This window comes from Bufo gargarizans, chromosome 4, assembly GCF_014858855.1.
Source record: "Bufo gargarizans isolate SCDJY-AF-19 chromosome 4, ASM1485885v1, whole genome shotgun sequence".
Lineage (NCBI taxonomy): Eukaryota > Metazoa > Chordata > Amphibia > Anura > Bufonidae > Bufo > Bufo gargarizans.
The window spans coordinates 408,462,317-408,477,376 of NC_058083.1; the positions used below are offsets into that span (position 1 = coordinate 408,462,317).

Consider the following 15,060-nt stretch of genomic DNA (forward strand, 5'->3'; position numbering starts at 1 on the left):
TCATGCCCAGAGAGGCCCCAGAACCACTGTGCACTCGTGCGCAGCAGCAGGCAAGGGGGGAGAGGGGCCCAGGCATATACCTGAAAAGTGCTGTGCAGCATGCTTGTTGTGCCTCCCTTCGCTCGCCTCTCTGCCATGATGCGTTGCTTCTCCCAGCCTCCCCGCCCCTTGAGGAGGACTTCATTTGGGGGCGGGCTGCCACTGTGCTGCCTGAAGAGATTACTATGCATAGCGTGCTGCCGACCTGTTCTCTGGCAGGTGTCACGCTATGCAGGCAGAAGAGGCAGCACAGCAGATAATCATGGATGGAGTCGCCCACCGAAGCGGGCCCTGTTTTAATGAATGGGGGTGTAGGATGGATGGGAGGGGTGGGCGGGCCTGGCCCCGGGCCCGACCCCTATGTGACCACACCAAATGTAAAGGGGAGGGGATTTGGAGGGGTTGTTTTCGGGGGTGGAGCCGGCCTGAAAATGTAAAGTTATTTACACACAGTAAGTGTGTGTGAGACACTGCTCCCGGGCCCCGAAGCAGCCGCTTCCCCTGCTTCCCTGGTAGTTACGCCACTGATCCAAACAGAGCTTTACAAGCAAAAAATGTAAACGCTAAGCACATATAGACCACAAGGGTATGCATCAACAAAAGCTTTTGCTCTCAAAAACACTGAAACATGGTCAAATATTGTACAGCCTTTTGTGAGTGTTAAAAATATATATTGTATACTGCAAAATGACAGCTGCGTTACCAAAAACTATATTTTCTGAGAGCTCATATTCTGCATAAAAATTCAACTTAATGCTAAGTTATATAAGAACTCTGGCAACCTCTGTAAATGGCCTGAAACAACAAATTAATGGATACTCACCAGTTTTCCCCCTGTCTCTTCAAGTGCTGAGCTCCAGTACTCCAGTCATCTTGCAACAGCGACGTTCTGTGCACAATTCACTGCTGTAGCCAATCACTGGCCTCGGGAATAGATTAAGTGTAGTCAGTGCAGTGCCCACAAGTTACTGGAGAGGATCCTGTGGAGTTTGTTTTATGTGCTGGCTAACCTGTGCAGCTACATTGTGTTTGAGCACTAGTTTTTTATTTATTGCACACTGCCAGTGGTTCCAACATGTACAAAGAAGTCCCACTATTGCACAGCCAGACTCCACACGTGTGTCTCTTTTCCAGAAAATAGTGCGTTTAGCATGGGGCTAACACTGTCTGTACTTTGTTGGTCTGCTGCGTCTAGGGACTGTTCCTATTGCGAATGGGCTATCAACCAGCAGCCTACCTAGTGGATTGTTCCTAGGCTTTTTTTGAGCAGACACCCATCACCTTGCATAGGAGCCTCATGTGCATTGTGTATAATAGCCTACAACGCGTGCGGGGCTTCCCTAGCAGATACCATAGGTCGTTTCTGCACTTAGAGGAGTGCAATTACTGGCCTCAGCCGTGCACTGGATGTCTCTGCTGAGGCCAGAAATTGGCTGCAGCAGTAACCTGTGTGCACAGAACACAGCTCGGCACAGGAAGACGTATAGGAGAAAACAGGTGATTAAGCACTCAGTTGTTATTTTTCGCCATTTACAGAGGTCGCTCAAGTATTTACATAACTCGGACAACCCCTTTTAATAATTAATACACACAACCGCCTTCATGCAAATTCAACCTTCATGCAGTAAACAGCAAAGATTGCACAAAAATACAACTTTATGACTAAATGCATATAAAATATACTGTAAGATATGAGTTCCTACATACCACACGTCTACATTTAATACAGCATGTGTTAGAGTGGGCACCCCAGTCCTGGCTACCACATTATCTGGCCCGCTCGCTGACTTCGCTGATCCACCTACAGTGAATGTGACTTTGGTTCGCACCCTGCTGTCCAAGCTAAATGCGAGTAAAGCCCCTGGTCCCGATGGTGTCACTCCTGCATGCCTGAAATATTGCTCAGTCCAACTGGCCCCGGCCCTCACCCAAATCTTTGACAGATCCCTTAAGGAGAGACATAGATCTCAACTATCATCCCTGTGCCGAAGAAACAGGGCGTTTCTGATCTAAACAACTTCCGGCCCGTGGCTCTGACTTCGGTGGTCATGAAGACCCTAGAGAAGGTGGTCCTCTCCATCCTGAAGACCGCCACTCTGGACCGGCTGGAGCCTCTGCAATTCGCCTACAGGGCGAACAGATCCACTGACGATGCGATTAACATGTGCCTAGAATACGTCACTGAACACCTCGACAAACCCAACACATACGCGAGAATCCTCCTTCTAGACTTCTGCTCAGCTTTTAATACCATCTCCCCCAGCATCCTGCAGAGGAACCTTATGGCACTTGATGTCCATCCAACACTACGACATTGGATCATGGACTTTCTCACTAACAGGTCCCAGGTCGTAAGATTAGGCAATCTGACCTCTAAACCGAGGGTCACTAACACTGGCGCCCCTCAGGGATGTGTACTATCGCCGTTCCTGTTCTCTCTGTACACGAACGAGTGCAGATCGGAGGAAGCCTCAGTTAAAGTCATCAAGTTCGCTGATGACACCACACTTGTGGGCCTGATTAGCGATAGCGATGAGCAGGCCTACCGTAAGGAAATTGACAGGATCAGCAACTGGTGCGGCGCGCTCAACCTGGTCCTAAACGCCACAAAGACGGTCGAGCTGGTCGTCGACTTCAGGAAGGGAAGGGTAGTCCCTCCCCCGACCCATATAGATGGATATGAAGTCGCTAGGGTACCCAGTGCCCGCCTCCTAGGCACGACAATCTATGCCTGTACCTGTGCCTAACCCAGTTCCGAGCACAATCGACTGTATCGTGTTTGGCGAATAAAGCTGATTCTGATTCTGATTCGGTTAACAAATAGCAGACACTGCAGGACTGCTCCAACAGTTTTCACCTAAATAGTGAGAATTATATACACTGAACAAAAATATAAACACAACACTTTCGGTTTTGCTCCCATTTCACATGAGCTGAACGCAAAGATCTGAAACATTTTCTACATACACTTAAATATTGTTCACAAATTTGTCTAAATCTGTGTTAGTGAGCACTTTTCCTTTGCCGAGATAATCCATCCAACCTCACAGGTGTGGCATATCAAGATGCTGATTAGACAGCATGAATCTTGCACAGGTATGCCTTAGACTTCCCACAATAAAAGGCCACTCTGAAATGTGCAGTTTGATCACACAGCACAATGCCACAGATGTTGCAACCTTTGAAGCAGCGTGCAATTGGCATGCTGACTGCAGGAATGTCTACCAGAGCTGTTGCCCTTGCAATGAATGTTCATTTCTCTACCATAAGCCGTCTCCAAATGCGTTTCAGAGAATTTGGCAGTACACCAGCCCAGGACCTCCACATCCAGCATGTTCACCTCCATGATCATCTGAGACCAGTCACCCGGACAGCTGCAGCAACAATCTGTTTGAATAACCAAAGAATTTCTGCAGAAACTGCCTCAGGAAAGCTCATCTGCATGCTCGTCGTCCTGATCGGTGTCTGGACCTTACTGCAGTTCGTTGTCGTAACCGACTTGAGTGGGCAAATGCTCACATTCGATGGCGCCTGGCACATTGGAGAGGCGTTCTGTTCATGGATGAGTCCCGGTTTTCACTATTCAGGGCGAAAGGCAGACAGCGTGTGTGGCGTCGTGTGGGTGAGCGGTTTGCTGATGTCAACATTGTCGATCGAGTGGCCCATGGTGGTGGTGGGGTTATGGTATGGGCAGGCATATGTTATGGACAACGAACACAGGTGCATTTTTTTAAATGGCATTTTGAATGTACAGAGATACCGGGACGTGATCTTGAGGCCCATTGTTGTGCCATTCATCCACGACCATCACCTCATGTTGCAGCATGATAATGGACGGCCCCATATTGCAACGATCTGTACACAGTTCCTGGAAGCTCAAAACATCTCAGTTCTTGCATGGCCAGCATACTCACCGGACATGTCACCCATTGAGCATGTTTGGGATGCTCTGGATCCAGTGCCTGCCAATATTCTGCAACTTCGCACAGCTATTGAAGAGAAGCGGACCAACATTCCACAGGCCACAATTAACAACCTGATCAACTCTATGCGATGGAGATGTGTTGCACTGTGTGAGGCAAATGGTGGCCACACCAGATACTGCCCCCCCTCCCCAGTAAGGCAAAACTGTGCACATTTCAGAGTGGTCTTTTATTGTGGGCAGTCTAACGCACACTTGTGTAAGATTCATGCTGTCTAATCAGCACCTTGATATGTCACACCTGTGAGCACCTGTGAGGTGGGATGGATTATCTCAGCAAAGGAGCTCACTAACACAGATTTGTGAACAGTATTTGAGTAATGGGTCTTTTGTGTATGTAGAAAATGTTTCAGATCTTTGAGTTCAGCTCATGCCAAATGGGAGCAAAACCAAAAGTGTTGCGTTTATATTTTTGTTCAGTGTATGTATATAATATTCCATACCCTTATATAAACTGCAATCCTAATTAAAAATTATAAAATATTTACTTAAAATATATGAGTTAACTAAGTAAACTTTCAGAGCGGTGTAATACCGGCACTTTATTGCTCCTGCATTATGGGCACAACACCTGACAGCACACAGTTCGCTGTCCGCTATCTCGACAGAATAGTCGTTGATTTGCCGTTGTAGATTTTCATGTAGAAAATCCACAGCATTCTACAGTAACAACAAAGTGGATGAGATTTTAACAAATCTCATACATATGCTGCGTACCAAAAGCAGTGTAAATTCAGCTACCATGCAGAATTGAAATTTGCAGCATGTCAATTTATTCTTTAAATCTGCCCAGGAGATTTCAACCTTTGTAGTGGAGAGGATGAAGTCCACTGACTATTCTGCAGAAAAAACACATGTAATACATGTGGTTTTTGTTGCTGTTTTTGCTATGGAAAAGCAGCAAAAACTGCAGCATATTTTACCCTCTGTATTTCCAGTCACATGTGGATTTAGCCCTGGCGTATTGTATTTTCTGACTGACTGAAATGTTTTCCATCTGTTAGAAACATATTAGATATTCCTGTCAAGTAATAATCGTTATCACTATTACAGTAGTATGTCACTGGTATTAGTGGAGAAACGGTCAGCATACTTTATGGTATGGACAGTGTAAAAACTATACCGGTTGAACTTGATAGACCTGTGTCTTTTCTTTTTTTTCAAACTGTGTAACTGTTTTTATGTGCTTTTGGTGCAACATATTTGGCACTGTGATTCGGACATCTGTGTTGTTCTGTAAGTAGGCAACCTAATTAGGCTCTCATATTCTCACTCCTTTTCTCAAAAAAAACAAAGCATACAGTATGTGACATTCATAGAACAAGTATGCTCCCTGATGAATGTCATAAATCCCACACCCCAAGTTCATGTTACCCCTCCTCCTAGGGTCCCAGAGACAGGAGGATCTATACCTTTCCTCCCCCTGTCAGTACGTTTCACTACTGGCACCATCCTATCTTCTACACTGGCTAAGATTTGTTGATGGCCGAAGGGTTTGTGTGCGCTAATTCACCCTGCTCTACCTAAGGCTGTAGAATTTAAGCTTTAAAATAGACCAGAATTCAGTTTTTGTTTTAAAACTTTCTTAGTTATACAGCCTGCCATAAAAACATTAAAGTAGCAAGGTTGTACAGTATCTCATATGTCCTTAGCTACTGATGTGCTTCCTTACCAGAACGTATAAGATACATCATTGGCAGGGGAAGTACTAAAATATCTTTTGCATGTATTTTTCATTTTCGGCAATATTGCACCATCATATTGTTACCTAAACGTAACTATATTGTTATCCCAAGCAGCACTTTAATTGATATCCAGTTATTCACTACTTCTGTCTATCGTCCCCCAGGCTTCGCCCACCAATTGCTGGATCACTTTGTTGCCTGGCTTCCTCAATTCCTATCTTTGAAATCAGTAACTTTTATAATGGGTGATTTTAATATCCCCATTGATGATCCTATCTCTCCATCAGGCTCTCAGTTTCTTTCTATAACATCCTCTCTTGGCCTCTCAAAACTTAATTCCTCCACCACACAAGAAGAGGTCAATTCACTTGATCTAGTCTTCGTCTGTTACTGCTCATTCTCAGACTTTATTAAAGGGGTTGTCCGAGTTATAAAAAAAAAAAAAATATATATATATAGCACTGTAAATCTGATGGGCAGCAATATAAAACTGAGCTAAGCAAATTTTAGGTTAAAATGATATTTCCTCATCTCCCTGGTTCTCTTCTGGCCCTTTGTTTATATGCAATAACAACAATCTCTGCCCCTCCCCCTGCTCTGCAAAGCGAGTGAATAAGTCTGCCCTAAGTCACATGTCTGACTGCTGGGAGACTCAGCAGCATGTTGTATGTGTAGGACTGCAAGTCCCAGCTGTACAATGACACTGCTGATACACACAGGATCTTCCCCCTACCTGTTCTTGTTCAATTCTCTGGAGAACTCCTTTGTCAGCTTCTGTGCACAGTATTTGTCTCTTCACTGTCTGCAGCTACTCTGTAAAGCCTTCAGCCCTGAGTCTGTGCTCCTAAAGGGGTTAATCTTTCCTGAAGTATCCAGTGGGAGAGAGACACAGGGCAGACAACAGCAGCTCAGCCAGTGCAGGTGGACGTAGCCAGCACTGTGACGTCTCGTGTACAGGCACATATCTGCTCTCTCAGGCTTGTGCACAAAATATTATAAGAGCAGGGAGAGAAGCTGACATCACAGGTTTTATGACCCTCTGTGAAATCTCACAAAGGAGGAACTACAGATGCAGTAAGTGCATGGTAAAGCTGTTACATATGATTAATTAGAAACATACAAAGAACTAAAAAAATAACTCGGACAACCCCTTTAACTCTACCTTACCGCTTTCTGATCTTCTTTCCTTTAGTATAAAGATTTCTCATGACATTTCTACTTTTCACAGTTATAGAATCCTACACACCATTAACTCCTACAACTCATTGACACCTTACAGTTAGCTCTGAATCTTACACCCAATCTTTTCCCTCTCCGATCCAAACCTGGCTGCCAATCATTACAATCATCCTATACCTTTACACCTTCTCCAGTCCCTCTCTTCATCTGTCATTACTCCCCTTACTACAATATTTAACCTCTCTGTCTCTCTTTTGGCATCTTTCCGTCCTCTCAAACATTCTGTTATAACTCCACTATTAAAAAAAATATATATATATATATATTTACCCGACTTTTGCTGCTAACTGACGACCAGTTTCTAACATCTTCATCTGTAAACTCCTGGAACATCTCGTCTACTCTCGCTTAATAAGTTGTCTTTCTGCAAACTCTCTTCTTGACTCCTTACAGTCTGGCTTTCACTCTCTTCATTCTACAGAAACTACCCTTACTAAAGGAATGGCAACTATTCTCTACTGATTCTTCTGGATTTCTCTGAAGCGTATCATTCGCTGGCTCTTCTTCTCCTTTTCCTCTTGATGTTGGGGTTCCTCAGGGTTTAGTCCTAGGTTCTCTACTCTTCTCTCTCTACACAGCCCCGATCGGACAGACTATCTGTAGATTTATTTTTCAGTACCATCTCTATGCTGATAACAGCCAACTGTACACTTCATCCCCTGACATCACCCCTGCTTTACTCCAAAACACCAGTGATTGTCTGACAGCTGTCTCTAATATCATTTCTTCTCTGTATCTGAAACGAAACCTCTCAAAGACGGAACTTCTTGTCTTTCCCCATCTACTAACCCACCTAAACTTGATATTTCAACTTCGGTCTGCGGTACTATCATAACTCCTGGGCAGCACGCCTGCTCTTGGCCTCATTTTTGACTCGGCTCTTTCTTTTGTTTCCCATATCCATTCACTTGCACACTTTTGTCATCTACACCTCAAGAACATCTCCAGAATCCGCCCCTTTCTTACGGTGAAAACGGCCCAAACTCTTGTTGCTGCTTTGATTCATTCTCATCTTGACTACTTTAATTCATTACTTATTGGTCTTTTTCTGACTAACCCCTATCTCCACCCCCGGTCTGTCCTAAATGCCACAGCTAGGCTTATCTACGGATTACAGATTTGTTTGATATCTGAAACACGTAGATTTCAGCGAAATTTTTTTGCATTGTCACTTCTAGATTTTGGATTTTATCCATTTGAAGAATAAAAGTTAACTACTCTTTTATAGTAAGCTGGACTTTTATTCTGGACATATGTCCACCCACTACACTGATGCTTCTAGCCTGTGCTATTCACTTCACTGGTTGCCCATCCACCATAGAATATAGTTCAAACTTCTCACGCTCACCCAAATGGCTCTCCATAGTGCTGCACCTCCATACATCTCCTCCCTCATTTCCGTCTTCCACTCGACTCGTGCTCTCCATTCTGCCAGTGATCTAAAATTAACTTCCTACATAATTCGTTCCTTTCTCTTCTGTCTTCAAGACTCGAGCTGCACCTACTCTCTGGAAAGCTCTGCCCTGAAATATCAAGTCAACTTCCCTACCTTCAAACGTGCCTTAAAAACACATCTTTTCAGGCAAGCTTATCATGCTTCCTAAACTGACTCTTCCCCTAGTAATAGAGATCAGTTTAAGAGGTTGTATTGTTAAAAAAAAATAATAATAAAATACCATAGAGTAATAAAGTATGATTACTCACCACTTAGGTCCAGTCCTGCTGCTCCAATTCTTCCCACCGGGTTTTGATTACCTTGCTGCCATAATGATGTGGCATCAACATCAAATACTGCAGCTATTCACTGGCATGTGGTGATGTTACCCTCCATTGCCTGGTTTGTTTTTGCACCTTTAGATTTTCCCTATCCTATATGTAGAGAATGATAAAAAATGCTGTCTTTCTCTTGTGTTTACTGTTATTTAATCTAAGATTAATGAAGAGTAATGGTGCATTCACACAACCTTATTTTTGGCTCCGCATCCGTTCAAAAAAGATAGAGCATGTCCTATCCTCGACCGCAATCGCGGACAAGAATAGGCATTTCTATCATAGGGCTGGCTACATTCACACGGCCAGTATCTGTGTTTTGCGGATCTGCAATTTGCGGACCGCAAAACACATACAGTCGTGTGAATGTAGTCTAAAGGAGAAAATCCTTACAGGAGACAGTGAGGGTTATACTTGCCCCCCCCCCCCCCCCACACTGGATGATTGACGGCTCATCCTGTTTCAGAGTGTGTACACAGAAGATTGGTGGTCACTGTGTGTGTGGTCGTACTAATAAGGACTCTACCTGTCCCTCCTGGGAGTCCTGTCAGGGATTTACTCTGGTTTTTACTCATAAATCCCACACCAAATGATATAAAGGTATAAATCACAGAGCGTAGCTTCTCTCCCTCTATCATATCCTGCCGTCAGATAGGGCAGCGGAAATCACCTGACAGGTTCTCTTTAAAGGGGTTTTGTCACTTCAGCAAATAGCATTTATGTATAGAAAGTTAATACAAGCCACTTACTAATGTACTGGGATTGTCCATATTGCCTTCTTTTGCTGGCTGGATTAATTTTTCTATCACATTATACTCTGCTTGTTTCCATGGTTACCATCACTGTGGCTGTGCTTGCATACTATAAAAATAAAATAAAAGCACCAGCCTACGTGCGCTCCCACAGTCCTTGTCACCAGAGGGTAAGTAAAGCAAATCCCAGCGAGTGCTTGTAACGAACTTCAAGGTTTTATTATTTTATATTATATCCAATTAATACATGGACGCGTTTCAGCATATCCAGCTTTCATCAGCATATCAGCTGATGAAAGCTGGATATGCTGAAACGCGTCCATGTATAAATTGGATATAATATGAAATAATAAAACCTTGAAGTTCGTTACAAGCACTCGCTGGGATTTGCTTTACTTATGCTGTGGTCTCGTGTTCTCCCCGTGCGGGTGCGCCCTTGGTCCGGGTGCCGGCTATTCCCTGGATTACTTGTCACCAGAGAGGCTGGCACTTTTTTCTGTGGTGTGCAAGCACGAGCACCACTTATGGATTGCAGGGTGGTGATAACAATGGAAAAGAGCAGTGTATAATGTGATGGAAAAATTTATCAAGCTAGCAATATGGATAATAGCAATACATTAGTAAGTTCCTTGTATTAACTTTCTCTACATAATGAATGCCACTTGCTGAAGTGATAAAACACCTTGAGGCTAGGTCTACACAACGACTAAGTCGTGCGACAAATAGGGCACAACTACACTGCAAGATTTGTCACGCAACATTTTGTTGCACCAATGTCGCGCAACAATTTTTATAATGGCAGTCTATGGTGTTGCACTGCAACATGCTGCAACTGCGACGCAACAGTCGCAGAAAAATCCATCTCAAATGGATTTTCTGCGACTGTTGCGTCGCAGTCGCAGCATGTTGCAGTGCGACACCATAGACTGCCATTATAAAAATTATCACGCGACAGTAGTGCAACAAAATGTCGTGCGACAAGTGTAGACGTGGCCTTAAGGCAAGTTCACATCTCCGTTTGGTATTTTGGTAGTCTGTTCTGGCGGTGGAGAAGACTACTGGAATTACTGTATCTGGCCTACCCAGGCAGCTATATTTTTCAAACAGAATGGCAGCATTTATGTCGGAAACCCACTGGATTCCATTATAGTGAATTGGCATCTGGCGGAGCCCTGTAATGTCCAGCTATGCTCAATACAGTAATTCCGGTAGTCTGCTCCTCTGACGGAACAGACTAGCAGAATGCCAAAAGGAAATGTGAACCTAACCTAAGATCTTTTTTATCATTTAAAGATAATATGAATTTATTTAATATTGTTTATTTTAGACTGTGAAATTTTTTTGGGGGGGAGGTAGTCATGTTTGACCCAATGTAAACAGTTTGCATAACACTATGCACATAGTAGCAAAAACTGAAAAAATATCTCACAATATACTGGAATAAACTTTTGCTTGTTTTCTTTTTTCCAGAGTAGTATTTGGAAACTGTAATGGTATTGCAATGGTGGACTACATCCAGAAAACCGTCCTTTTAAACCTTGGTACAATTGAACTATATGGCTCAAATGATCCATACCAGAGGCAGCCACGTTCTCCGCGCAAAACAAGACAACCGTCTGGAGGTAAAGAGTCTTGATTGTTAACGTATTTTGCAAGCTTTTCTTTGGGGCTATTATCTGAGTTTGTAATATTAAAGGTCAGCAGATAACACATTCAGTATTTCCTTTATACATATTTTTTAATATGTATTCTGATGTATATTATGATGTTCAGTGTATATAGGCATTTTGATATTTCCATGTACGTTAATGTTTTTCATTTGTTTACTGTTTCCATAAGCACTGATTTATGTCACAGTAAAGGTTATTACCGTTAAGTTCAAAATATCTGAATGAGACCCATATGTAAAAATGATAGGATTACCCCCACTTTGACAGGTATGGGTGCAGAGGCTGTCACTACCCATGTTTACTGTAGATTTCATCTTAAGTGTATTTAGCTTATATCTTTATTGAAGAGTAAATCAAGGCAACTGGACTTCAATTCAGTCCAGTTGCCTTGATTTATTCTTTACAGATATACCATGACCTGGATTAATGAGAACCTTCACAGACTTAAGTGAGGAGAAGACAGAGCACTACACGCCTGTGCTGCATCCTCTCCATTCACTGCTATGGCACTCCCAAAAATAGCCAAGTGAGCTGTTAATGTTTTTATTTTATTTTGCAAGTCAGTACAATTATGGAGATACCAAATTTGTAGTTAAAAAAATAAAATAACTATTGCTGTGTCACCCATAACTTTTCTTTATTTTTCTGCCGACAGAGCTGTGTGAGGGCTCATTTTTTGCAGGGAGAGCTATAGGTTTTTTTTTTTTTACCATTTTGCGATACTTCTAACCTTTTGATAAGTATTCAAGTTTTTGGGGAGGTGAGGTGACCAAATAAGCATCGGAAAAAACATTTGATGGCTTGTACTACATACTGTGATACCTTGTAATAATAACTACTTGGCACCAACCCACTATTGCATTTTCAGAGGAAAGAAGGAGCTATGTCCCTCTGTCCAGCTGTTCTATTGCTGTGGTCGCCCATGAGCCCGTGCCATCACTGTGCAGTACTATTATTTCACTTAACGCTAAGGGGTTAATAGGTAATGTTCCTCATACCTGGAACATAAAAAAAAATGCTAGGAGATCATATTTTTTCTTTTTTTTTATTAAATTCGTAATCCTTTGATCGGTTCTGTACTTCTGTATTACAATGTTTTATTCGTTTTTAGTTGAACGGCAACCCATTAGGCACAGGTAGCTTAATAGGCAGATACAAAATAGATCTGCCAATCTATTGGCACATTAAGGCCCCTTTCATACGGGCGAGTATTCCACGCGGGTGCAATGCGTGGGTTGAACGCATTGCAACCGCACTGAATCCGGACCCGTTCATTTCTATGGGGCTGTGCACACGAGCTGTGATTTTCACGCATCACTTGTGCGTTGCGTGAAAATCGCAGCATGCTCTATATTCTGCGTTTTTCACGCAACACAAGCCCCATAGAAGTGAATGGGGCCGCGTGAAAATCGCAAGCATCCGCAAGCAAGTGCGGATGCGGTGTGATTTTCACGCATGGTTGCTAGGTGACGATCGGGCTGGGACCTGATCTGTATTATTTTTCCTTATAACATGGTTATAAGGGAAAATATTAGCATTCTGAATACAGAATGCAAAGTAAAATAGTGATGGAGGGGTTAAAAAATAAATAAAAAATTAACTCACCGAGTCCACTTGATCGCGTAGTTGCCGATCTCTGTCTTCTGTAATGTTGAGCTGCCGGCTAAGGACCTGTGGTGACGTCACATCACATGTTCCAATCACATGGTCCCTCACCATGGTGATGAACCATGTGATGAGCACAGTGAAGTCATTAAAGGTCCTATTCCTATGCACAGCAAAGAAGAAGACAGAAGAGAAGCCGGACTGCGCAATCAAGTGGATTAAGGTGAGTTAAATTATTATTTTTTATTTTTTAACCCCTCCAGCCCTATTGTACTATGCATTCTGTATTAAGAATGCTATTATTTTCCCTTATAACCGTGTTATAAGGGAAAATAATACAATCTACAGAACACCTAACTCAAACCCGAACTTCTGTGAAGAAGTTCGGGTTTGGGCACCAAACATGCCGATTTTTCTCATGCGCGTGCAAAACGCATTACAATGTTTTGCACTTGGGCGGAAAAATCGCGCATTGTCCCGCAACGCAACCGCATCTTATCCGGGCAAAAAACATGACGCCCGTGTAAAAGAGTCCTATGGGATTACCGATGTAGAGACAGGGATTGCCCTTTGTTAAACTCTTGATGTGCTGCAGTGGCTTTTGACCACATCTTCTAAGTGGTCAAATGGTTGGAGTCTAGCCATTACAGCACGATGTCCTGGTAAAGGCAAGGACATACAGTCCTGATCAAAAGTTTAAGACCACTTGAAAAATGGCAAAAAATCATATTTTACATTGTTGGATCTTAACATGGTTCCAAGTAGAGCTTCAACATGCAACAAGAAGAAATTAGTGAGACAAAACATTTTTTGAGCATTCAATTAATTGAAAATAAAGATTAAACTGAAACAGGCTGTTTTTCAGCTGATCCAAGTTTTAGGACCACATGCTTTTAAAAGGCCAAATCTGTGCAAAGATGTGGATTCATTGTCATTTTCTGTCAGGTAGTCACACGTTGTGATGGCAAAGGCAAAAAAACTCTCCCTTTTTGAATGTGGTCGGGTTGTTGAACTGCATAAGCAGGGTCTCTCACAGCACGCCATCGCTGCTGAGGTGGGACGCAGTAAGACAGTCATTTGGAATTTCTTAAGTGATCCTGAGGGTTATGGAACAAAGAAGTCAAGTGGAAGACCCCAAAAAATTATATCAGCACTGAGCCGGAGGATCCAATTGGCTGTCCGTCAAGACACTGGACGATCCTCGACCCAAATTAAGGCCCTCACTGGTGCTGACTGCAGCCCCATAACCATCAGACGGCACCTGAGACTGAAGGTCTTCAAAGACCTTGTCTCCTTGAACGCCACAGAACTGCTCGTTTGGACTTTGCAAGAGAGCACCAAACATCGGACATTCAAAGGTGGAAGAAAGTTTTATTCTCTGATGAGAAAAAATGTAATCTTGATGGTTTCCAATGTTACTGGCATGACAAGCAGATCCCACCTGAGATGTTTTCTTCATGCCACAGTGGAGGGAGCGCCATAATGGTCTAGGGTGCTTTTTCCTTCAGTGGAACAATGGAGCTTCAGGAAGTGCATGGGCGTCAAACGCAGATGTTGCAGAGAGCATTCCTCATGACTGAGGGCCCTCGTCTATGTGGTAACGACTGGGTTTTTCAACAGGACAACGCTACAGTACACAATGCCTGCAGGACAGCATTCCAGGAGACTTCTTCCAGGAGAATGACATCACTCTTTTGGCCCATCCTGCGTGTTCCCCTGATCTAAATCCAATTGAGAACATTTGGGGATGGCTGGCAAGGGAAGTTTCCAAAAATGGACAACAGTTACAGACAGTAGATGGCCTTCGTGCGGCCGTCTTCACCACTTGGAGAAATGTTCCCACTCACCTCATGGAAACGCTTGCATCAAGCATGCCGAAGCGAATTTTTGAAGTGATAAACAATAACAGCGGAGCTTCTCATTACTGACTTCATGTTTGGAAGTTGGATTTCTGTTTTGGGGGTTTTAGTTTTTTTTTGGAGGTGTGGTCCTAAACGTTTGATCAGCTGAAAAACAGCCTGTTTCAGTTTATTTGTTGTTTTCATTAAATTGAATGCTCCAAAAAATGTTTTGTCTCACTCCCATTTCTTCTTGCATGTCGAAGCTCTACTTGTAACCTTGTTAAGATCCAGCCATGCTAAATATGATTTTTTGCCATTTTTCAAGTGGTCTTAAACTTTTGATCAGGACTGTTAGCTTCTGTGCTGGCGCTATCAAGTAATATTATGACAGTTCATGGGATGACCATTCTGTTACGTCATGGGGCTGGAAGGTACATACATGGACAAGTATGCTGCCCCGTACATTTGGACCCCACC

The 15,060-nt window shown here is 43.1% G+C and overlaps 1 protein-coding gene across 2 annotated transcripts in view; it reads left to right on the forward strand.

The window, feature by feature from the left end:
* STXBP5 (syntaxin binding protein 5) overlaps positions 1–15,060 on the forward strand; it is a 424,762-nt gene that overhangs the window by 345,657 nt on the left and 64,045 nt on the right. For both annotated transcript variants that reach the window (XM_044291763.1, XM_044291764.1), the window contains exon 18: positions 10,938–11,089. In XM_044291763.1, the coding sequence (XP_044147698.1) occupies positions 10,938–11,089 (152 nt within the window). The remainder of the gene's footprint in view (positions 1–10,937; positions 11,090–15,060) is intronic.